We start from the raw sequence: 26254 nt of genomic DNA on the forward strand, positions 1-26254 counted from the left end.
CAGCTGGTTGGGAAGAGGAATTTAAAAACAAACATCTGCAAACTGTATATTGCGATCATTACCATTACCAAAAGGGAGAAAGACAACAACCTATTTTGCTGCTGCTATTTCTGACCTGTTCCTGCTGTTACGCTATGGTAGGTTGAGAGAATAGTCTTTCAGCAAATGGAATTGTGGCACAACCAAAAGATTGTAAGAACGCTTAATTTAACTTCCTCACACAATTAACTGAAACAGACTTTAGTTACAAAAAAGGCTTTCTTTGTCAAAAATAATAGAGCTTGGATAATAAACAAGGCCCATAAGAAACCAATCAATATTTTGTGGTCAAGTGAAACAATCACTTGATCCGTTGTTTCATTAATAGAGGCCTGCGAGCAGGAAACGGTGCCGGCCACAGGCAGAGCTTGCTTTTTTAAAAAAACACAAGGTAAAATAAAAATGACAAGTTGGAGGATAAAAACTAAAATGCATATATTCATTTTACTTCACCGACAAGAGAAATCAATATTAAAAAAATTGTGGTTTCAGGAGTAATACATGATGCAGATTTTAACAAATGTAATGATGGTTTAAATTTGATCGCAGATTGTGTGCCCTAAAATAGAAAAATGATAAATGGCCATAGTTTGTGCAAGCTGCTGTAAGCATCCAATTTAAACAGTAACCAAGCAAATCTGATGGGACAATAAATAATTTTGAACTGGAGTTAATGTTACATTTACCTTGAATATTAACACATTTTCTTCTACCATTCTCTCCTCCTCTTCATTGTCTACAGTGTCACTAATTTTCGTACAAACTGATTCAGTTTAGGAGGGATAGGGAAGTCATTGTCACCAGGCTTTTCTTTAAAGCACCACCAAAATTGTTCAGTAATGAAGTGACAGGACAATCCCCACCAGCAGCCCCTCCTGAAGGGTGGACCATTGTGTAGCTCGACACCAAGTGGCTTGCCCATGAGTTGATAATAATTAGCAAATACTTGTACAGCTGAAACATGGGAGTGACAGCTAATCTAGAAATTTGAATTAATCATATGGTTGTGAAACACATTCCTAATTTACTAATACATAAAAATGTAAAAACACTTACTTCACAAATTTTAGCTTCTTTAAGACTAGATTCCAGTTCTTCCACTGCCGTGTGGATTGTCTTGTGGGTATCAAGCTGTGTCTCCACACTAGGTAAGTCAGTGCCCCATTCAGCTCGGTCAAGTCTTACCTGCAGGATCAAACCATGCATCATCAGCTCCATACTATTCCAATGCTGGAAATGTTTGAAGCTGCTTTTATATTGTGTAGGACCTGTACTCGTGCTGCTGCCTACCAATGTGAGAGTCTCGTGCAGCCAGCAGCAACCCCAAATATCTGATTCACCAAATTGATAAAAAATGAGTCTTCCTGGATACTAGCCTTAGTGAATCTGACAAGGTTGCTTTGCAGTACCCATTGGCCGTGTGAGACTAGCACAATAAAAGTTGGCAACAGCAAGATACTTATCCCAATATAAAAGCAACTGTGAGCTCACCTAACCAGGACAGTTCTAACTGGAATGAAAAAAATTAAAATAATCGTAACTTCATGTACAATATATACACCATCAGAAAATCTGCTATTAACACGCGCATATACACCCCAACATAAAATCATCTGTCTGCACTTTAGTCACACCTTAATGTGGCTGACAACTGGAATCATTATGGTCACACTGGAAGAACACTTAAAAAGGAAGTCAAGTTTTCAAGTACTTGCATTCTACATATTTACAACTAGATATATTACTGTGGACCTCAGAGGATGTCTATTTCCGGCCTGAAAAGCATGAAAGGATACAGATTGTTGACACTAGCTAAGGGGATCCCATGGAGCTTATCTAATACTTATTACCAAGTGCAAAGTAGAGAGTGTGGAATGGGAAAATCATATCTGAACAACATTTTTCCATTACAATTTCAAGACTAGATGCAGGAAATGGTGTGCTATACTGCAGCATGGGTAGTCTTAATTGTATTTCTTTGCAATCTTAGCAGTGCAGAATGGATTTCTATATCGAAGCATAAATTTAAGTTTTGGGGAAAATGAAATTGCATGCTAACAAAGATTGCATCCCAAGGTGTTGTTCAAATAGTGTTGTGGTATGAATGTAGTATAAAAAGAACATTAAATTCACTGTTATGCTCAGGATACAAGAATAGTCAGAATTAGAGCTCGACAAAAACTTGCTGGCCTGGAACTGGAACTCGACAGATCATTGGTAACAACAGTTGTAACCAACAATTCAAAACCACGGGAACCTCAACTTGTTCAAGTACAGCTCTGTTTAACCGAAAAAATGTACCGTACCTGTACTTCCTCCACCCAAGCCAAAAGCTCATAGACAAATCTCAGGCTTCCTTCATCTTGAGTTGATGAGATTGCAACCAATTCTGATCTTGTCATGGGTTTTTTAAATCCTGTGAGAGAGGTGATGTGCAAAGTGCCTGAACCAACATCAGTTGTTAAGTCAGTGGCAGTTAGGTTCAAAGGTTGTAGGTGCTCTGTGGAGGAGATGAAATGTCCTTTTCTGTACAGATTGGTACATTCAAGCCTCAATGCCACTAGCTCATCCTGTAGTTTAATGATTCTGTGAATGAAGAGGTAAAGGATGCTGGAGAAGTCAAGGCTTTCTGAGTGAAAATACATGGCACATAAAATTCAATAGGCAACATTTTTGAAATGGTGGACATATTAAAACAATATTTGAAACAATCTTAATACAGAATATGTAACGAAGAGTTATCTTTCATCTTCAATAACATAACTGATTTTAGTAACAAAAAAAAAATCAGATCAATTTACTGTATGATAAAAATAAGCAAGGATGGGAAAAGACCATTTAATCCATCAAGATCATCCCTCTAGCATTTCAGCTTATTCAGCCTGGTATTCAACTGTATCCTCAATGTCCCTAATGTCTTTGATTCCACTACCTTACATGGTAGAGCATTCCAAAAGGTTTGTCACTTTTTGTGTAAAGACATTTTCCCCAACAGGTTTTAAATTTATATCCTCCTATCCCACCGCCTGACTACCTTTAAAGTAATATTGAGCATCTATGCTATGTAATACATTATAGGGGAGATTTTCCACTCTCATTGCAATTGAGGCTTTAGTGCCACATTACTGGAGCAAAACTAGCCAGTATTCTGCTGTCAACTTCAGCTTTGAGCAGAATTTAACGCTTGAGCGTGGATTTTTTTAAAAAAAACGTGTGGTGACTATTGCACACCAGCCACCACGCGGGCTTGACAGAGCTAGGCCTTTATCCAGTGGCAAGGATTAACCAGGACGACTGGAGACCTGCTCTGCTGCACGGACCTAATGCGCACACATATCGCAGTGGGGGCAGGCCCGTGCTGCCCCTGGGCCCTCGGCTCTTCTGGACCCCGTACCCTCATTCGTCGCACCTTCGCAAACGAGGTTCCAGCTCTATTTATAGCCCCGACCTGCGGTGGTGTTCTCACACAGGTCGGGGTGGCCTTACAGCAAGCAATAAGGAAGGCAAATGGCACGTTGTCCTTTATTGCAAAGGGGTTTGAGTATAAGAGTAAGGATGTCCTGCTACAATTGTACAGGGCCTTGGTGAGACCACACCTGGAGTATTGTGCAGTTTTGGTTTCCTTATCGAAGGAAGGCTATACCTCCATTATGTCATGCAAGCAGCCTCTTGCCACTCTTTAAGGATGATCTTCTGCACTTTCGAGCTGACCCAATGCGTTAGCACTCTCCTCCCAAATCCTAAACCTGGGTTCAAATCCAAGCGAAACTTGTAGGCTAAAAGTCTCCCCCGTTGGTTCATAGAATTTTACAGCACAGAAACAGGCCATTCGACCCAATAGGTCTATGTCTGTGTTTATGCTCCACAGGAGGCTCCTCCCACCTTGTTTCATCTCACTCTAAATGTCCTATGTTAAAGACATTTGGGCAGTCTCAACTTAGTTATTATTGGGTGAAGTCATAGATGCAAGAACTGCCCGCATTTCACCACAAAATTAGGATTATATTTTCAATTTCAAAGAGGCCGCAAGGTTCATTGGTGCGAGAAGTTAATAAATTTACACTACTGCAGTAGGGATAATTTGAATTAATAATGTTATTGAAGCAGAGTAGAAATACATTTATGCTGCATATTTGATTACAAAATACTAATCAGGAAGCACTCAATACTTGAACTGAGTGTCTGTAGTTGTTAAATATTTTTTCTCTTATCCTGCACTTACAATCCTGCATTACAATAAGCACAAATACATTCTTTTTACAAAATTACAGCTCCAAATGCTCTTTTCATGAGTTGGTTACAGGGTTAATATGAACATTCATCATCACAATTTAACAGAAATATTAATATGTCATCCTTGCCACTTCAGTTTCCACAAAGCAGACCACAATGTGGTCAACACAGCTTTAAAAATGCCTGATTTAACAGTAGCTTGTAAGGAATATAGTTCCAGTCAAGGTGTTACCATACTGTGGGATAAATTTCATACCGCAACCTGGTAACATCTTTATGTAATGTGATTTATAAGAATTATATAACAAAATATTCAAATTAATTGTCATTTTTTTCTATATTACACATACATAAAAATACAATGATGGAAAATAATTAATTATGCTAAGCATGATTAATTTGCCACAGGTCAGTGGATTGTTGCAACACTGCTTAAAGAAATATCAAATGCACAAGGGCACAAATCACAATTGTATTTATTACTGAACTACGTAGGTAAGTGGTAAAAAGGAAAGTGTGCGCTGTACTGTATTCCAGTGATTATACAGGCACATGGGAAATGCATGCACAAACAATCCCGATAGAACCATTTGAATTTATAATAATGTATTTATGCTCTGTTAATAAGTGGAGTTGCATGTGTATCCATGTAATAATAATAATAATAATAATAATGTCAGTATAAATAAATGCATATTCACACTTACCTCATAACAATTTGTTCCACCTGGTAATACTTCTCATCTCGGAGAATCTGCACATCAATTTGCAGCTGTCGTATTAATCTTTCACACTCCTCTAAGTACATGACCACCTCGGTTTCATATTGAACCTGTTGGCTTGACTCTAAGTGAGCAGAATCCTAAGAAAAAATAGGTTGAAATATACTAAATTCATTTTAAGTCCATGCATCTGCAACATGATTTACTGGACAGTCACACATTCATTTGGGGAAAGTTTATTTGTTAGTGATTTATATCACTGGGGGAAAATAGTGGTTTATTCTATATTGACCAATGCTGAATGTCATGACTATAACAAACATTAATCGATCCTCTACTAAGCAGAGATACTGAAAACTCTCTCTGTATTGGTCATCTCTACTTACAGCCTGTAGGGTATTTTTGGCCAATGTTAATTTTTCCTCGCAGTTTAAAGCTCCATTTTGGATTTTGTTGGCAATCTGCAGTAGTAGTTCCAGCCTAAAGGAGTGTAGCACAATATGGGAGAAATTATTTTCATGTAAAACAAAAGACCTTCTATAAAGGCAGTCTTTAGCAACTGAGAGTGTGTTTATCTTTATAAAGTGATTTTGTTCTCTTGTTACTTTGCTCTAGTATCACAAAGTTAAAGCAGAAAAAAAAATAATTAAAAATGTCTCATGATGTGAACAATTAGAAATACATTTCCTTCATGACCTGTAACAGTTAAAATTCATAACATTTAATGACTATCATCTTCTCTGGATAGTGTTCGAATTGAACATTCAGTTGAAGAGAGACAGATTCTGTCTCTGTTACACCAAAACGAATTGAAAAATGAAAAAGCAAATAGAAGAATTAATTTAATTCCTTTCAGCATCAACAATTACAGCATCTGTGGTTAAATGCAAATTCCAGGCTCTCTAACGAGCAATAGGAAATGTTGATATAGAAGTGTGGGAAAGACTGATTGACATTGAAATAGATTGAAAGATCAGATATTTGATTCATTGCAATTTGTAAAGGACAAGTCACATGTGACAGTTCACACCATTGAGGATTGGAGAAAATGCCTAAAAAATACTTTTACTGAGATGCCATAACCCTATTCAAGGAGGAGCAGGGAATTCCTTGGTGTGTCTTAGCCAACCTTCTTCCCTTAACCAGCAGCACCAAAAACAGATTAATTGGCCATTCATCTAATTTACTGTTTGTAATACCTTGGTTTGTGCAAATTGGTTGCTGTATTTGTCTATGCAACAGTGACTGCATTTCAAGTAATTCATTGAATGTGAAGAATTTTGGAATGTGCTGAGCTGTTTCCAAAATTGCAAATATGAAGATCTACTTTATTATTAAAAAAAGTTAATGTCCTCACCACATTCATGAATTAATTGAAGTGGATCAGAATGATTCATTATGCCATTCAAGATCTTGCCACAACTAATCCCACAGTACCACTTCTTAAAACCAGCTATTCCCCCCCCCCCCCCCCCCCACCCCCAATGACCACTTGTGATTTCCCAAGATTAGCAGAAGCCTGAAATGCCTTTTGAGCACGCTCCAGTCTTTGGCTTGATATCTAGTTTCTCTGTCATAGAAACATAGAAAATAGGTGCAGGAGTAGGCCATTCGGCCCTTCTAGCCTGCATCGCCATTCAATGAGTTCATGGCTGAATTCCTGTCGACACATGAGCTCTGATTAACTTCCTGTGTCACTGCAGGCAAGGTGCTTTAGTTTATCATTTTAAGTTTTAATCTCTTTATTATCTGCCTTGCTGGAGTTCTATGGCTTTGCACCTTCCGCTACCAGATTGGGGCCCATTCTGACATCATTCCTGCCAGCTCAAGTCTGTGGCCTTGCCAAAACAATTCATGTTAAAAGTAAAGAGGGAAAAATAGGAAAATGTGGAGCAATATACAAAAGGAAAACCTAATACACTGATCATTAGTTTTATTATTTTCCAAAGTGGATTAAATGCTCCAAATAGAGAAATAAATATTTTACAGTCAGCTTACTTTATTATTTGAAGAGTGTACACAAGAGTATTCAAAATGCATAACAGATATAGGTATAACATCTCAAAACCGGAATTCCAAAGACGGGAATTGTCCGAAAACCAGACATTTTGCGCATCGCAGAATGAGTCATCCGGAATCCGTAAATCTTGTCCGAAAACCAGACATTAAAAAGGCACCTTACAGACCTCCAATCGGTCCGAGCCTTTCGGAATGATCCCAGACCTAACCCACGTGACCCGAGCCGACCCCACCTGACCCACATACTTCCCTCTACCAGGCCCATCCGACCTGACTCAAGCGCTGTGTTGTTTTTTCCAATTTAAAGGTATTGTGAATTTGTGTTGTTTTCCATTGCAACCATGTCAAAAAAGCCAACAGATACCCCAATGGGTGATACAGGTAGTGCACAGAGGAAGCATAATTCATTGTCAATTGCCAAGAAAGTGGAGTTACTCCAGAGATTAGATAGAGGTGTTTCAGTGAGAGGACTGAGTGAGGCGTATGGTGTTGGAATCTCCACCCTTTATGATATAAAAAAAAAAGAGAAAGAACAGATCATGAAGTTTTATGCAGAAAGAACTGAGAGAAAAACTATGCATAAGCCAAAATGTGATGAGTTGGATAGAGTATTGACGGAGTGGTGGCGACAGAGAAGTGAAAAGGTTTCTTTGTCTGGCAACAAGCCGATATATTCTACGCAGAACTGGAGATTGAAACTCCATGCGACTATTCTTCAGGTTGGCTAACCAAATTTAAAAGGCGACATGACATCAGGCAATTGAAAGTGTGTGGTAAAAAAGCCTCAGCAGATCATGAGGCAGCTGTAGGTTATATAGATGAGTTTGTTAAGCTAATTGCTGATGAAAACCTTTCGGCTGAACAAATCTGTACTGCCGACGAGACAGCACTGTTTTTAGCGCTGTAAGACATTAGCAACAGCAGAAGAATCACAGTCAGCAGGTGTAAAAAACGCCAAAGATAGATAGACTGACTGTGCTTCCTTGTGCAAATAAAGCTGGGACACATGAGTGTAAGCTCATGATCATCGGAAAAAGCCAGCGTCTGAGGTGTTTCAAGGGCATGAGAAACATAGAAACATAGAAAATAGGTGCAGGAGTTGGCCATTCGGCCCTTCTAGCCTGCACCGCCATTCAATGAGTTCATGGCTGAACATGCAACTTCAGTACCCCATTCCTGCTTTCTCGCCATACCCCTTGATCCCCCTAGTAATAAGGACTACATCTAACTCCTTTTTGAATATATTTAGTGAGTTGGCCTCAACAACTTCCTCTGCCAGAGAATTCCACAGGTTCACCACTCTCTGGGTGAAGAAGTTTCTCTTCATCTCGGTCCTAAATAGCTTACCCCTTATCCTTAGACTGTGACCCCTGGTTCTGGACTTCCCCAACATTGGGAACATTCTTCCTGCATCGAACCTGTTTAAACCCATCAGAATTTTAAACGTTTCTATGAGATCCCCTCTCATTCTTCTGAACTCCAGTGAATACAAGCCCAGTTGATCCAGTATTTCTTGATATGTCAGTCCCGCCATCCCGGGAATCAGTCTGATGAACCTTCGCTGCACTCCCTCAATAGCAAGAATGTCCTTCCTCAAGTTAGGAGACCAAAACTGTACACAATACTCCAGGTGTGGCCTCACCAAGGCCCTGTACAACTGTAGTAACACAACCCTGCCCCTGTACTCAAATCCCCGCCCCTGTACTCAAATCCCCTCGCTATGAAGGCCAACATGCCATTTGCTTTCTTAATCACCTGCTGTACCTGCATGCCAACCTTCAATGACTGATGTACCATAACACCCAGGTCTCGTTGCACCTCCCCTTTTCCTAATCTGTCACCATTCAGAGAATAGTCTGTCTCTCTGTTTTTACCACCAAAGTGGATAACCTCACATTTATCCACATTATACTTCATCTGCCATGCATTTGCCCACTCACCTAACCTATCCAAGTCGTTCTGCAGCCTCATAGCATCTTCCTCGCAGCTCACACTGCCACCCAACTTAGTGTCATCCACAAATTTGGAGATACTACATTTAGTCCCCTCGTCTAAATCATTAATGTACAGTGTAAACAGCTGGGGCCCCAGCACAGAACCTTGCGGTACCCCACTAGTCACTGCCTGCCATTCTGAAAAGTACCCATTTACTCCTACACTTTGCTTCCTGTCTGCCAACCAGTTCTCAATCCACGTCAGGCACACTACCCCCAATCCCATGTGCTTTAACTTTGTACATTAATCTCTTGTGTGGGACCTTGTCGAAAGCCTTCTGAAAGTCCAAATACACCACGTCAACTGGTTCTCCTTTGTCCACTCGACTGGAAACATCCTCAAAAAATTCCAAAAGATTTGTCAAGCATGATTTCCCTTTCACAAATCCATGCTGACTTGGACCTATCATGTCACCTCTTTACAAATGCGCTGCTATGACATCCTTAATAATTGATTCCATCATTTTACCCACTACCGATGTCAGGCTGACTGGTCTATAATTCCCTGTTTTCTCGCTCCCTCCTTTTTTAAAAAGTGGGGTTACATTGGCTACCCTCCACTCCATAGGAACTTCAATCCCATCAATTTCCCCAACACAATTTCCTGACTAATAAGGATTTCCCTCAGTTCCTCCTTCTTACTAGAACCTCTGACCCCTTTTATATCCGGAAGGTTGTTTGTGTCCTCCTTAGTGAATACCGAACCAAAGTACTTGTTCAATTGGTCTGCCATTTCTTTGTTCCCCGTTTATGACTTCCCCTGATTCTGACTGCAGGGGACCTACGTTTGTCTTTACTAATCTTTTTCTCTTTACACACCTATAGAAGCTTTTGCAGTCCATTTTAATGTTCCCTGCAAGCTTCCTCTCGTACTCTATTTTCCCTGCCCTGTTCAAACCCTTTGTCCTCCTCTGCTGAGTTCTAAATTTCTCCCAGTCCCTGGGTTCGCTGCTATTTCTGGCCAATTTGTATGCCACTTCCTTGGCTTTACTACTATCCCTGATTTCACTTGATAGCCACGGTTGAGCCACCTTCCCTTTTTTATTTTTACGCCAGACAGGGATGTACAATTGTTGTAGTTTATCCATGCAGTCTCTAAGGCCCCAAGTTTCCACATGATTTGCTCCTGATTTTTAGGAGCAACTGGTGGAGAACGGAGTATCTTAGAAATCGGAATTCTCCACATTTAAGTTTTCTGCAGTTCTAGTCAGGTAGAACAGTTTCACTTTTGAACAGAATTTTATTTTCAAAAGGGGGCGTGTCCGGCTACTGACGCCTGATTTGAAAGTTTCCACAGTGAAAACGTACTCCAAACTAACTTAAAATGGAGCAAGTGAAGACTTTTGTAGGCTTGAAAAAACCTTGTCTACACATTAAAAAATCAGGCGCAGGTTACAAATTAGGCGTCGGGAACGAGGTGGGGGGGGGGGGGAGGGAAGTCATTAAATTCTACAATAAATCCTTCGTTATACTTATACAAATATTATACAAATAAATCCAACCTGAATAAAAATTTATAAGCAAAGAAAAGATTAAATAAACCATGTTCCTACCTGTGTGAAAGTGCTTCAGGCAGGCCTTTCAGGCAGCGGTTTGCCGTCGGGACTGACCGACGGCAGGGGGAGGGAGGGAGAAAGCTGCAGGAAGCCTCAGTACTTGAGGCAGCCGTTTGCCGTCGGGCGGCAGGGGGAGAAAGCTGCAAGAAGCCTCAGTGCTGATCATGGAAGGGCAATGTGGTTTTATTAAAAAATGTTAAAAATTGAACAGCTACAAATAATTTGAATAGTCTCAAACAAGTGCATGTGTCCCGTTTATCACAGTCTATCTTTAATTACAGAATGCACTCCCTCACCCCCTCACACAGAAATATCAAGAAAATTAAAATGCAAGCCTTTGCAAGGGTTCAATAAACAAATTTTCACTTTTTCTGCAGCACTTTTTAAAATGGCCGAGTGCCAATGTTTCCTTCACACTGCGCGTGCGCGAACGCTCCAACGCGCACGCGTAGGGTTGCCGGCACGAAAAAAACTCATTTAAATTGTACCCGCCCCCTCCTACTTACAAAATCGGCGCGAGTGGTAGGCTCCACCCCCTGTGCACCGCGCCAAGCAGACATTGAGCTGCAAAGCGCTCGAGAATAGCTTGTTTTTTTTCAGGTGCCGTTTTCGGCGCGAAAAACGGGCGCCCAGCTCGGAGGGGCGCCTGTTTTGCCGCGTGTGGAAACTTGGGGCCTAAATGTCTGCCATTGCCCATCCACAGTCAACCTCTTAAGTATCATTCGGCAATCTATCCTAGCCAATTCATGCCTCATATCTTCAAAGTTACCCTTCTTTAAGTTCTGGACCATGGTCTCTGAATTAACTGTTTCATTCTCCATCCTAATGCAGAATTCCACCATATTATGGTCACTCTTCCCCAAGGGGCCTCGCACAATGAGATTGCTAATTAATCCTCTCTCATTACACAACACCCAGTCTAAGATGGCCTCCCCCCTAGTTGGTTCCTCGACATCTTGGTCTAGAAAACCTTATGCACTCCAGGAAATCCTCCTCCACCGTATTGCTTCAAGTTTGGTTAGCCCAATCTATATGCATATTAAAGTCACCCATGATAACTGCTGCACCTTTATTGCGTGCACCCCTAATTTCCTGTTTGATGCCTTCCCCAACATCACTGCTACTGTTTGGAGGTCTGTACACAACTCCCACTAACGTTTTTTGCCCTTTGGTGTTCTGCAGCTCTACCCATATAGATTCCACATCATCCAAGCTAATGTCCTTCCTAACTATAACATTAATCTCCTCTTTAACCAGCAATGCTACCCCACCTCCTTTTCCTTTTATTCTATCCTTCCTGAATGTTGAATACCCTTGGATGTTGAGTTCCCAGCCCTGATCATCCTGGTATTCCCAGTGCAGTATTATGCTAATGAGAGAGCATGGGTAACCAAGGTAATTTTTCTGAACTGGTTTGAGAAGCATTTTGTTCCTCAGGCATGTGCTCATTGTCAGGCAGCTAGCCTTGAAGAAAACTGCTAAGTATTTTTGCTGATAGACAATTACTCAGCACATCCTGATGCTGAACTTCTAGTAAAGGATAATGTCCATGGAATCTATTTACCTCCCAATGTAACATCATTGATACAGCCAATGGACCAAGGAATTTTGAGTTCAATGAAGTGTCTCTACAAAAACGAATTCATGAGGTGTTTGCTTAGCGCTGTGAACAGAGGCATGGAGATAACCGCATTCTCAAAAGGTTTCTCTGTGAAGGATGCCATTTGGGCAGCTGCGGATGTTTGGAGTTAGGTAACTAGAAATACTTTGACTAATGCTTGGCATAATCTCTGGCCAGCAACTATGTTTAGTGAAGATGACAATGATGCTGCTGATGACTTTGAAGGTTTTCATGGGTCCAAAGAGAAGAAAATGATTGCTGAACTTTTAGAATATGCAAAAGGGCTGACTTGTGAATTGAATGAAGACAATGTCACAGAAGTCATGGACTAGACAATGATGCTCCTGTTGTGCATGCAGTGACAGATGAAGAAATTGTGGGCATGGTTTTGCATCCGGAGGAAAAGGATCAAAGCAGTGAGGATGACGATGCTGATAATCAAGTGGAAAAAATGTCCATTGACAAAGCTATCAATCTTTATCATGATTTAATTAATGCCCTAGAGCAACGAAAATTCATAATTGAAGAGGAAATAATGCAGGTATATAAAATGTGAAAATCAAACAAAAGCCCAAATTACTTAAACAATTAACATTCGTCGATATGTTTGGGGGTATCGCAGCATTGCAAGAGGGATGGAGTACAAAAGCAGGGAGGTCCTGCTGCAACTGTACAGGGTATTGGTGAGGCCGCACCTGGAGTACTGCGTGCAGTTTTGGTCACCTTACTTAAGGAAGGATATACTGGCTTTGGAGGGGGTACATAGATGATTCACTCGGCTGATTCCGGAGATGAGGGGGTTACTTTATGATGATAGATTGAGTAGACTGGGTCTTTACTCGTTGGAGTTCAGAAGGATGAGGGGTGATCTTATAGAAACATTTAAAATAATGAAAGGGATAGACAAGATGGAGGCAGAGAGGTTGTTTCCACTGGTCGGGAAGACTAGAACTAGGGGGCCCACAGCCTCAAAATACGGGGAGCCAATTTAAAACAGAGTTGAGAAGGAATTTCTTCTCCCAGAGGGTTGTGAATCTGTGGAATTCTCTGCCCAAGGAAGCAGTTGAGGCTATCTCATTGAATGTATTCAAGTCACAGATAGATAGATTTTTAACCAATAAGGAAATTAAGGGTTACGGGGAGCGGGCGGGTAAGTGGAGCTGAGTCCATGGCCAGATCAGCCATGATCTTATTGAATGGCGGAGCAGGCTCGAGGGGCTAGATGGCCTACTCCTGTTCCAAATTCTTATGTTATTATGTTATTATGTTAGCAGAGTGCCCAAGACCTACAGCCTACAACTACACCAGCAATTTCCACATTTGAAAATCCTATTGCTGGCCCATCTTCAGCCCCAGACATCATAGTTGAGACCTCGACCCCAAGCTCTCTCTCGTGCACAAACTCCAGCCAATTATAACCTGCACCTATTTCTGTGCAGCTTACTTAGGAAGTGGATCACAGGAAGAATATTATTCTTTACACACTGTAGGTAACTGTATTCTGTTTCATACCTGTACTCTGTTTACCAAATAAAAACATTTATTTATTCTATTTCATGCTTTGAGTACATTCTTTTTCATATTTTAAGTGCATTTTAAGTACATACCTTTTCATATATAAAAACGAAAAACAGCCCAGCCCCAGCCTCATCCCCGAGGTTGCTAGATTCGGGATGTCGGATTTTCTCCAAAATCGGAAATACCCGAAAATCATCCCCGAGGTTGCCGGATTCGGGACATCGGATTTTCTGCTCCGAAATCCAGAAGTACCCGAACATCGTCTCCGAGGTTGGCGGATTGGGGACATCTGATTTCTTCTCCGAAATCCGGAAATACCCGAAAACCATCTACGAAGTTGCCGGATTCTGGACATTGGATTTCTTCTCCGAAATCCGAAAAAACCCGAAAACCGGAATGGCCTCGGTCCCGAGGTTGCCAGATTCGGGACGTTGTACCTGTATCAAGAACTAATCACCAGTAGCTAATGCCTCTCTGACACTGGCAGAGCCATGTCAGCCTAAGTCCAACTGACGTTGCTAAAACCCTCCCTCCAAATTCATCCAGGCATATACGTATAAAACTACCTGTAAGTGTGGGACGAGATTCATATCCAGACCAATTTGAAAGCAGTTCAATAATAGCAATACCCAGATTTTATGCTGCATCAGCCCCATTCTATTTACCAAATCCATTCTGGCCTCACTGCTTTATTAATAAATGCATTTTGTTTCTATTTTGTACATATGCAATACTGAATGTAATATTACAATGACCAATTTCAGCAATGGAATTGCCTTGCTGAGAATCAGCAGTGTAAACAATTCTATTACACTGATGTTCACCAATGAGCCATTTTAAGAATTGCTAATACATAAGATTTGTTAACTTAAAGGAGGACTGAATGATTGTTTTCAAATGTTCATAAGTGACATTTGAAAAAAAGTACTGAAAGTAAATATTCCTGTGGGTTACTCTGCTGGGTATGGGGTGGAAATTCCACTTGAATGACCAATTGCATTTGCCTGTAAAACAGATACCAGTATAAAGGATGCACAAACTAACCTTTCTACTGCAGGTCTGAGGGCCTTCTCTCGCTCTAACATTTCAATGATCAGTTTGCCCCATTCTTCTTCTACATCATTGGGGTGGTATCCTTGGGGAAGCACAATTCGACCAAACTCTATCCAAACCTAAGGGAAAAGAAACACACAGTGCTGTTTCTTTTATAAAAAATATGTTCTAACACTACAAATTTCCAATTACAGAGGGATATTTATTTTGCAATAACATTTTTAGTTGCATGAAGAAAAATGCTGTAACTTTTAAAAAAAAAAGATCCAGACCTAGAAAAATGATGGGCAGGGTGCAAATGCTCATTATACGGCGGAACTGCAAAGTCCACAATATTGGTTAGGGCTTTTCCGTAGGCATCTAGGGCGCGTATCTGATCTGGCATTAGGTCCATTTAGAGTCTAATGTCTGTTTCAAGCTCCTTTGTGAAAGTGGACAGCGAATGATTGTAGCATGAGGTGTGCATGTATGCTCTCAGGAGCCAAATCAATGATCCTTAAAGAAAGCGCTGGAGACTGCCACCCCAAAGGCAAGTTAAAAGTTATTTTGATGATTTTTTTTTTTGCTTACCTTAATGTAGATCCATGAGCAGTAGGAGTGCTCCTTCCAGATCCACATTAAAACCATGGGCAGCTGCTAGCTACCGCTCAATTTCTGTCGCCCCACCCTTGGACTCTCCTTAGACTCTTTACCGGTATCTACGCAAGCCTACCTGCGAATGGCACCGACAGCTCGCTCGTACTATCTAAATGAGGCATTGCCTTATCGCTGAAACTACAATCAAGCTTCCTCCTTCAGCAATTGGAATGCGCTCCGATTTGTGCTCATTCCAATTTCTAGGTCCCAATGTCTTACCTCAAATAATTTATATAAATGTTGTATTTGTGCCTTTTCTGCTTCTTTTGCTGGTATTTCAGTTTCTTTAAAATGTACATATTGATTATAAAGTGCCTGGGGGAGGAAAGAGACAACAGTTAAAGCTTACACATTTAGATGTCGACCACAGATGATACAACAGAAACATTTCAAACAACTGAATCCAAAAAGCTTACTACACAAATTTTTGGAACAAAACATGTCGTCTTTAAATAATTAATAATTTCATGCATTTTCCCTTTTTAGTTCCTGCACTGCTGCTCCTGCAATCAAACTTTTTCCTTCAGCCACAAGGTACAACTGCCTGAACTATAGACTACTCTATGGCCTGTCTAAATATCGCTATGTAGCTAATTCATTGTAAGATGGTTTATACTCAATGAATCTGGCCTTTCTCTTTGGCTCCCTCTTCCCAGATTGAGTACGCAAGATGATATGCAGTATTTTACCAAAGACACATCCCCATCTAGAAACTGGCAATGTTCCTTCAATGAGCATGGTGAATTTGAACAACAGTCAGTTGGTAACTCAGACTTGAATGACCTGGATAAGTCCAATGCGCTATCCCATAAGCAAACAAGAGTCAAACACAAGTCATCATAGGAAAAGGATCATTTGATGACTTTTTTTTAAAAACCAGGGTCAAATACTAAAATTACTTCACTTCAAATGGATTGGAAGTCCATCAAATTGAGGTACAAGCAGCTAATCTGAGCACAACAGTTGGGCTGAAGATAATAAACAATTCTCAGTTTTATACTTGCAGCAACTTTTTTGTTCACATTATTGACCAGAAGAAAATATACCCTAGGATTCACCATTATTGCCATCTGGATTCATTTAAATATTATTTAGTTACTTAAAACTGTTTTTTTTTTTTTTAAATGACATAGTAAGATAATGTGGAGTGTTCACCTTAAGTTCTACAGGATTGTGTGGAAAAGCTTTGTCCGACATCAGTGTGATGTGCTGCCTGATCCACTGGAAGAGGTAGTTTACTTTATTCTGGTATTCCTGCCATTTGGAGTCAACCTCCTGGATATTAACAGTAATAATAATCAGAAAGGTCTAATTAATCATTCACAAAAATCACAATACTTAAGCTATCAACTCAACCACAATTCATATGCAATAAAAGCACTTTTTCAGCATTTGTTTTGTGCATTTAAGCACTTGCAGTATACCTTCATAACCCTCTCTGATATTTCATTGAAGAATTTAATCAAGTTTGTCAGACACAGGACTATAAAAAGGGGCATCCCAAATAACTCTCATCAACCTAGATGTTCCTGTAAAAATTTAAATGGATACTTTAAACTATTTTTATACCCTCTAGAACTAAACAAGCTTGAAAATCATTTATTTTGCTACATTATTTTAACCATATTTCCCCCATTCAGTAATTATGTTATTGCAGGACTATGTTGATTAATAAAATATTTAGTACCAATACATTTAGTTCAATTAAATTCACACATTTGATTAGCGCCTTCAAATCTGTTCTGCAGAAGAGTGCTACTGCAATAATATTAATACAAACACATTTTCAGCCTTGAAATTTATCGTAAATTATGTTAAAAGCAAATCGTGACGGACAAACTTGATAGGGCTTTTCGATGAAATAACAGTGAGGGTTGATGAAGGTGGTGTAGCTGATGTGTATATGAACATTCAGAAGACGTTCGATAAAATGCAACATAATGCTGGTTAGCAAAATCAACGCCCATGAGATTAATGGGGCAGTGGCACTGTGGATACGATGTTGGCCACGAGACAGAAAGCAGGGAGTAGTGGTGAAACTGTTATTTATCAGACTGTAGGGAAGTTTACAGTGGTATCACCCCACCCACCCACCCCACCATTGAGCACGGAGGCGTTTAAAATTATAAAGAGTTTTGATAGAGTAAATAGAGAAAGATTATTTCCTCTTGTGGGGAGTCTGTGATGAGAGGTCATCAATTTAAAATTAAGAGACCGAGGGGAGAGATTAGGAGAAATTTCTTTACACAGAGTTATTGGAGCATGGGATGCTTTGCCATGGAAGTGGCTGAGGCAGAGACCACTGCATTTTTGAGGGAAAACTGCATAAATATTTGAAGGATAGTAAGATGCAAGACTCTAGGGAAAGAGCAGGACAATGAAATTTATTTTGGATTGTTCAAGCAAAGAAACAATGCACCAAATGGCTTCCTTCTGTGCTGTAAATTTCAATGGTTATATGATGCAGTGAACCATTTCTACATAAAATATACTCTCTTTTTCAGGGATTTCGTTAGGGTTTAAAGGACAAGAACGTTGGGAAATACAATGAGAGATGGAAAAAAAACCTGTCATTACCAGGCTTCACAAAGCACTCATTTTATTCAACTCTGAGGATAAGATTATGAGTACATCATCAATAAACAGCGGGTTATTTGGGACAGAATAGGTGCAGAAATCCTTCAATTGCTAGTGACTTTAAATGAAATCTATGCAATTTTCAAGAAAATTTAAGAAAATCTTGCTGCTGTTTCACTATATCATTTGATCCATTAGCTAATATATTTAGACACTTTCATGTGAATAGCTCTGGTTTACTCATTGCACTTGCACTGAAAACTCTAGTTTTCACCACACATACATTGTCATGGTAAATTGAGATGGAAACTTGAAGCCTTACATTTGCACTGATACCTTCACCTCCTTCTGGGACCTTAGGGAATGATTCATATATGGAGGAAACGTAAGTGAGCACTGATTTCTCATCAGGAGATGGAACATCAACATCTGAAAGAACAAGTCCATGTTAATTCAACCAAGAACCACAATATCAGCAACTCAACTGATAGGTTAAATACATCTCGTAGGTTCCTTTAAAGAATATTACACTCAAGTAATCATTACTGTAACATATGTGTGACATCGCAAAAGAGCACTGTGCTTTATACACATCAGAAGAAGATCACCATCACAAATTCTGTTTTTATTCTCAGGATGTGGGTGTCACTGGCAAGGCCAGCATTCATTGCCCATACCAAGATGCCTTGAGAAAGTGGCGGTGGGTCGTCTTCTTGTAGTGTTTCTTTTTGATACAACTGAGTGGCTTGTGAGGCTACTTCAGAGGGCAGTTAAGAGTCAACCACAGTGGTGTGGGAATGGAGTCACATGTAGACCATACCAGGTACAGACAGCAGGTTTCCTTCCCTAAAGGGCATTAGTGAACCAGCTGGGCTTTTACGTCAATCTGACAGCTTCATGGTCACTTTTACTGATGCCAGCTTTTAATTTCCATATTTAAAAAAAAAACTGAATTCAAAGTCTCAAACTGTCATGGTGGGATTTGAACTCCCCAGCATTCCTGGCTGGCCTCCCACATTCTACACTACGTAAACTTGTCATCCAAAACTCGCCAGCCCATGTCCTAACTCGCACCAAGTCACTATCACCTATCACCCCTGTGCTCGCTGACCGACATTGGCCTAGATTTCAAAATTCTCATCCTCGTTTACAAATCCCTCCATGACCTCGCCCCTCCCTATCTCTGTAATCTCTTACAGCCTCACAACCCCACGAGAGATCTGCGCTCCTCAAATTCTGCCCTCTTGAACATCCCTGATTATAACTGCTCAACCAGCGGTGGCCGTGCCATTAGCTGCTTGGGCCCCAAGCTGTAGAACTCCCTCCCTTAACCTCTCCACCTCTCTTTCCTCTTTTAAGATGCTCCTTAAAATTAACCTCTTTAACCAAACTTTTGGTCATCTGGCATAATTTCTTCTTGTGTGGCTCGGTGTCAAATTATTCTGTTTTGTCTTATAACTGCTATGAAGCGCCTTGGGACATTTTACTACGTTAAAGGCGCTTTATAAATAAAAGTTATTGTTGTTGTTGTTTTCTGGATTATTAGTCCAGTAATAGAACAAATACACTACTCCACCCTTATTTGGGAGGGAAAAAACTCAAACATTCTCTTTGCTACCACAGTGGTAGTATAGTCTCAAAACTCTTGCAGGAATAGTTTTTTCAAAAATCTACAGCTAAAACAGTACAGTATTAGTGAATCAAAGATTACTGAAAAATATTTTAAATGCAATTGAGTTCTTTCAGACTCAGAACATTTCGTCCACCTTTAGTCGCATGTCATGCTCAGGTGAACAATAATAACTCAGATATAGTGCAATAGGAAATACACTTTTCTTGCACAGTGTAATTTCTGTAACTATGTGCAGTGTACCTTCTGGATCCAATAGTCTTGTAACACCAAGTGCTTCAGCAACTGCAAAGGCTTGTTCCAGATTCTCCTGATTGCTCTGAAGTGAAACCTTCTCCATATCAATGAGGTCTGGTCTGCAAAACAAAGCATCCAATAGAATTCCAATACACAAATTAATTATAAGAACATAAAAAATAGGAACAGAGTAGGCCATACGGCCCCTCGAGCCTGCTCCGCCATTCAATAAGATCATGGCTGATCTGATCACGGACTCAGCTCCACTTCCCCCCCCTTATCCCCTTATCGTTCAAGAAACTATCTATTTCTGTCTTAAATTTATTCAATGTCCCAGCTTCCACAGCTCTCTGAGGCAGTGAATTCCACAGATTTACAACCCTCTGAGTGAAGAAATTTCTCCTCATCTCTGTTTTAAATGAGCTGCTCCTTATTCTAAGATCATGCCCTCTGGTTCCAGTCTCCCCCCATCAGTGGAAACATCCTCTCTGCATCCACCTTGTCAAGACCCCTCATAATCTTATAAGTTTCGATAAGATCACCTCTCATTCTTCTGAATTCCAATGAGTAGAGGCCCAACCTACTCAACCTTTCCTCATAAGTCAACCCCCTCATCCCCGGAATCAACCTAGTGAACCTTCTCTGAACTGCCTCCAAAGTATATCCTTTCGTAAAAATGGAAACCAAAATTGCACGCAGTATTCCAGGTGTGGCCTCACCAATACCCTGTACAGCTGTAGCAAGACTTCCGTGTTTTTCTACTCCTTCCCCTTGGCAATAAAGGCCAAGATTCCATTGGCCTTCCTGATCACTTGCTGTATCTGCATACTATCCTTTTGTGTTTCATGCACAAGTACCCCCAGGTCCTGCTGTACTGCAGCACTTTGCAATCTTTCTCCATTTAAATAATAACTTGCTCTTTGATTTTTTTTCTGCCAAAGAGCATGACCTCGCACTTTCCAACATTATACTCCATCTGCCAAATTTTTGCCCATTCACTTAGCCTGTCTATGTCCTTTTGCAGATTTTTTGTGTCCTCCTCACACATTGCTTTCCCTCCCATCTTTGTATCGTCAGCAGACTTGGCTACGTTACACTCAGGCCCTTCTTTCCAAATCGTTAATATAGATTGTAAATAGTTGGGGTCCTAGCACTGATCCCTGCAGCACTCCACTAGTTACTGGTTGCCAACCAGAGAATGAACCATTTATCCTGATTCTGTTAGTTAGCCAATCCTCTATCCATGCTAAAATATTACCCCCAACCCCGTGAACTTTTATCTTGTGCAGTAACCTTTTATGTGGCACCTTGTCAAATGTCTTCTGGAAGTCCAAATACACCACATCCACTGGTTCCCCTTTATCCACCCTGTTCATTACATCCTCAAAAGAATTCCAGCAAATTTGTAAAATATTAAGCTCTGCAATTACTTATATTTTTGTTTCAAGATTTAATATATTTTAACAACTGTACCATTCAAGTCCAAAAACTAAGTAGCAGTCGCACTAAAAAATTAAGTTTCTTCTGGGATTAGAAATGTGCATGGTGGGGGGAATGTTAATTATCCTTGGGCCCGAAATTGATGGCTGCTCATTTCTCAGCAGCCACCGGGCGGGAGCTTCGTTTTTGGTGCCCGCTGCCGCCGGGAGCCATTTTGGTCGCCGTTGAGTGGACGGCAGTGGGCATCAGTCGGCAAGCGGGACGCATCATCAGAATGCGCCATGTGGAGGCCTCTCCACTCGGGTTTTTTTCCCAGAGGGCCTCCACTGTGCATGCACGGGATTTAAGTGCTTTTTTTTGTAGTTTGGGGGATGGCTGTTGTTGTCCTTTTGTGGCCCTTGCAGGCTAATTGAGGAAGTGCTCCTGGCCATAAAAGGACACCACTCAATTGCACCTGCGAGGAGAGAGGATACAGGAGACAAGGAGAGCAGAGGATAGAGAGAGAGGGGGTGGGGGGAAAAAGAGAGAGAGAGAGAGAGAGAGAGAGAGAGAGAGAGAGAGAGAGAGAGAGAGAGAGAGAGGAAGGGAGGAGAGGGGATGGAAGGGAGGGAGGGAGGGAGGGAGGGAGGGAGGGAGGGGGAGAAGAGAGAGGGAGGAGGGGGAGAAGAGAGAGGGAGGAGGGGGAGAAGAGAGAGGGAGGAGGGGGAGAAGAGAGAGGGAGGAGGGGGAGAAGAGAGAGGGAGGAGGGGGAGAAGAGAGAGGGAGGAGGGGGAGAAGAGAGAGGGAGGAGGGGGAGAAGAGAGAGGGAGGAGGGGGAGAAGAGAGAGAGGTGAGCGAGGGAGAGGTCAGATAGTCAGTGCAATGGGCAACGTGGAGCGGGATGGGGACCAATGCCGCAAATGGTGGAACGATTTGGTAGCGGCGGCTAAAATTAGCAGAAATTTATTCGCCCCCTCTTGTCCAAGGCCAAAAAGGTTGTGCACGCAATGTGGGTGTGTGTGTGGGAGTGGGTGGCATGAGCAAAGGGGGTAATGGCTGCAACGTTCCTTTGTGTAGAGAAAACAAGCAAGCTTGAGTGCGACCAGAGGGGGCCCACAAGATGTGGTCCAATTGACCAGACTGGAGGAGCATGCGTTGGGACATTACCGCATTCCAAACACAAACATTTCTGCAGATCCGGTGCGACCGCAGGGTGAGGCTACACTCATCTCTGGCGTCAGCGACGGTCATGGCATGAAAGTACATGCAATGTTAAGGCACTAACGGTTGAACGCATTACTGGTGTGGACATGGAGATGGGACTCCTTGCTGGCATAATGTGAGATGGAACGGCTCACATCTAACTTTCACACCCGCCGCCCCCCCACCACCGACCCCCCACACAGACTGAAATGTTGTTCTCTAATTGCAGATGCTGACTCGGACACCACGGATCTGAAGAGACCATCGACCTCTGGCCTTCATTGATGCTGTCACACCCCAGCATCTCCCACCCAGACGTTCTCCACACCCAAGGACACCAGATCCTTCCTACACCCCTAGCCCACATCACCCATGTCCACCTCCACCATCCAGGGCGAGGAAGAGGAGGAGGGAGAAGGGCCCATATTTGTACCCCTTCAATTGGAAGATCCGGAAGCGCCTGACATCAGCCCCCCGCCGAGTCAGCCAAGTGTCCGCAGAACCTTGGCGTCGGGCTCAGATTTCCTGGGGTTCCCAACAGACTCCACTCAAGCAAACGCAGAATCCATGGCGCAAAGGGAAGCAAGGCCCCAGCCTCCAGCATCATCGAGCAACCACCTGCGGATGCAGCACGTCTCGCTCTATTGAGCCAGATGGTCCAGCTATCAACCACCAACGTGGAGGTAGGTCGCGAGATGCAGCAGACCATGGCTGGGATAGTTGCCACCATCGCCACATTCACCCAGCAGCACACCCAAAGGATGGAGTGCCTCCTCACAGTGTTGGAGCGCACATCAGAAAGTGTCGAGGCCTCAAGGCAGGTGGTGGTTCTGCACGCGCAGTGCAATCCCCCGACCCCACACCCTCAAGGCACACAGATGAGGAGGAGCAGGAGATCCTGGTGCCTTCGGTCCCGCACCGAGACGCTGCCCTCCTGCACAACCTCCTGAACCAGAGGCAGTGAGGGGCCACTCCGTCGTGTAGGCATGGGGAGGAAGAGGAAATCGGACATAGCTGCAAGATATATAGATTGATAGATATATCATAATATTTTGTAACGTTCGTCATTGTGCACTTGTAAATACACTCACATTGTTGACCCTGTTTGTGCGCGTGTCATTTTAATGTCATATGTGTGGTGCGTTGCGCCAACCACACATCTGTCCCTCAGGTCATCTGCTTCATCAGGAATATCTTCCCATCCACATCTGACTGCAGTGTATAATGGGTCCTGGATATGCAGTGTATAATAGGTCCTGTCATCAGGCCATCACAAGACGACAATGAATGCAGGAAGGCTGTCATTCAATTACTCTAGTTTACCAAGTTGCAGTGCAGACCTTGAGGTTTGCACATCAACCGTCTTTTTTGCGAGGCCAAACATGGAGGAGTTACATTGCAGTACATTGTGCGAGACAATGAATAAATCAGCTTGGGTGTACAAAATGTGAGATGCTAAACACTTCTCAGTCACTCATAATTTTCCCTTCGCCATTGGCCTTCTCAATGAAGGACTTTTAACAAGGTGGAACAAAAAAGCCTCCATTAGCTTAGACACATTTCAGTCGGTTTTATCACATGCAATTTAAACATCAGCATCAGCAAGAAAGTAATGCAACAGTGACCTAACTTCTGTCTAGCAGTCCCACTGATATGGTGCAGAATCGCCTGGCTGCCGTGATGTGATGGCCACCAGCATTGCCTCCCAGCCGATGTGCCAGAACTGTCCCAATGCTCTCTCCCTCTCTCCCCCTCCCACCCACCCGATGTACGAGTGCTGCCCTATCACAATGCTGCCTCCCTCCCTCCTGCCCGATGTGCGATTGCTGGTCCACTGCCGCCTAGCTCAGACCTGCTTTTCCAGAGTGGTCCTTCTGGCGGGCGGCAGGAGTACACAAAAAGTGATCAAAATGCCGATTAACAGACATCCGGCCCAGGCGGGCGGGACCCTTGCCCACCAATCTTCCGCCGGTTGGATCCTCGACGGGAGATGGGCGGTTCCAGAGCAATCGCCCAGAAAACGGCCATTTCCGGTGGAACCTCGATGGCAACGGGCGGGACATCGATGAATTTCAGCTGATAGTTTGGCTTAGTCTGCTTTTACATATTTAATATATAATTATGTGTAATCTTGGAGATCAATATTACAAAATAGAAGGGGTAAGGATAAATAGGTGGTTCTAAATTCTCAGATTTAGTATAAATTGTACATTAAGCCAATAATTAATGCAATATTTCCACTTTATGTGAATAGCAATCTGGGATTTCCTTTAGTGGCAGGGAAATGGTATGGAGGTACAGATTAGCTATGATCTAACTGAATGGCGGAACATGCTCAAGCGGCTGAATGGACTACTCCTGTTCCTACATTTATTTTATGAGCCTTTACGTGTTAGTCAGTGACTAAGTTGTTAGCACCTTTCCCTCAGAGTCAGAAGGTTGTGGGTTCAAGTTCCACTCCAGAGACTTGAGCACAAAAATCTAGGCTGACACTCAGTGCAGTGCTGAGGGAGTGCTGCACTGTCGGAGATGCAGTCTTTTGGATGAGGCGTTAAACCGAGGCCCTGTCTGCTCTCTCAGGTGGATGTAAATGATCCCAAGGCACTATTTTGAAGAAGAGCAGAAGCGTTATCCCCGGTGTCCTGGCCAATATTTATCCCACAACCAACATCACTAAAAACAGATTATCGGCTCATTATTACATTGCTGTTTGTAGGAGCTTACTGTGCGCAAATTGGCTGCCGCATGTCCTACATTACAACAGTGACTACACTTCAAAAGTACTTCATTGGTTGTTAAATGCTTTGAGACGTCCGTTGGTCAGGAAAGACGTTATATAAATGCGCCTTTCTTTTTTCTTTTCCTGGCAATTGTAACAAAAACTCAACAAAATCTCCCTAACTCTTATTTTTCAAATTAAATCATAATAATTCACCTGTACTTATGGATGATAGCATTAAATACTTTTCCATCACTCCAGCTGGAGGTGAAATTGGAGCATTTTAATCCAGAATAACCTTCCGTCAACTTCTGTGTCCAAAGTAGCAGTTTTTCTTTTGCTGACATGTCACCTGATTCGCCACTCACATAGATCTCCGAGATCTGCAAAGGAAGATACATATGGTGAAACATAGCTACACCTAAAACATTTCATTTAAGACAAACATGCACTACGAACACAGTAAAAGTCTGGCTCACAGATAATCAACATGGAGATTAGTTCCATCCCTAATGACGAACTAAATACCAGTCCCATTATTAAATTAATCTCTCTGATAAAACCTTGGTTGTTCCCATTGTAATCTTCCCGGGAACAAAGTTGGCAAATGGAACTATTGTCAGATAAAATTTATATGTATACACATGCATGCACACTCCCACTCATACTGCCAATCCATGTAGTCCTCTACCGCTAATTATTCAGATTAGTTCTGTAACCCTTTTTGAAAAAGTGTGTTACATTGGCCAGTCTCCAATCTTGCAACTCATCCATTTTCAATAGAACCCCGAAATATAATTTTTAGGACCTATATATCATATCATATTCTGGAAACTTGTGTGCATAATCAAAACTGACACTTCGGTGCAGTACTGAGAGATTGCTGCATGCTTGAAAGTGTTGTCTTTTGAATGAGATGTTAACCCAAGGCCCTGTCTGTCCTCTCAGGTGGCTGTAAAAAATCCCATGATACTATTCCAACAGGAGCAGGGGAGTTTCTCCTGGTGTCTAGATCATTTATCCCATTGCAGCTTGTGAACTTTGCAGTGTACAGATTGGCTGCCGTGTGAATCTACAA

At 41.9% G+C, this 26254-nt stretch overlaps 1 protein-coding gene across 11 annotated transcripts in view; it reads right to left on the reverse strand.

Moving 5' to 3' along the window:
• macf1a (microtubule actin crosslinking factor 1a) overlaps positions 1-26254 on the reverse strand; it is a 577816-nt gene that overhangs the window by 278251 nt on the left and 273311 nt on the right. For all 11 annotated transcript variants that reach the window (XM_070899169.1, XM_070899162.1, XM_070899161.1 and 8 more), the window contains 10 exons: positions 25393-25559; positions 19842-19954; positions 18291-18397; positions 16547-16666; positions 15611-15706; positions 14747-14874; positions 5381-5474; positions 4980-5134; positions 2346-2625; positions 1096-1224 (listed from right to left, as the gene is read on the reverse strand). In XM_070899169.1, the coding sequence (XP_070755270.1) occupies positions 1096-1224; positions 2346-2625; positions 4980-5134; positions 5381-5474; positions 14747-14874; positions 15611-15706; positions 16547-16666; positions 18291-18397; positions 19842-19954; positions 25393-25559 (1389 nt within the window). The remainder of the gene's footprint in view (positions 1-1095; positions 1225-2345; positions 2626-4979; positions 5135-5380; positions 5475-14746; positions 14875-15610; positions 15707-16546; positions 16667-18290; positions 18398-19841; positions 19955-25392; positions 25560-26254) is intronic.

Source organism: Pristiophorus japonicus, chromosome 14 (assembly GCF_044704955.1).
Source record: "Pristiophorus japonicus isolate sPriJap1 chromosome 14, sPriJap1.hap1, whole genome shotgun sequence".
Classification (NCBI taxonomy): domain Eukaryota; kingdom Metazoa; phylum Chordata; class Chondrichthyes; family Pristiophoridae; genus Pristiophorus; species Pristiophorus japonicus.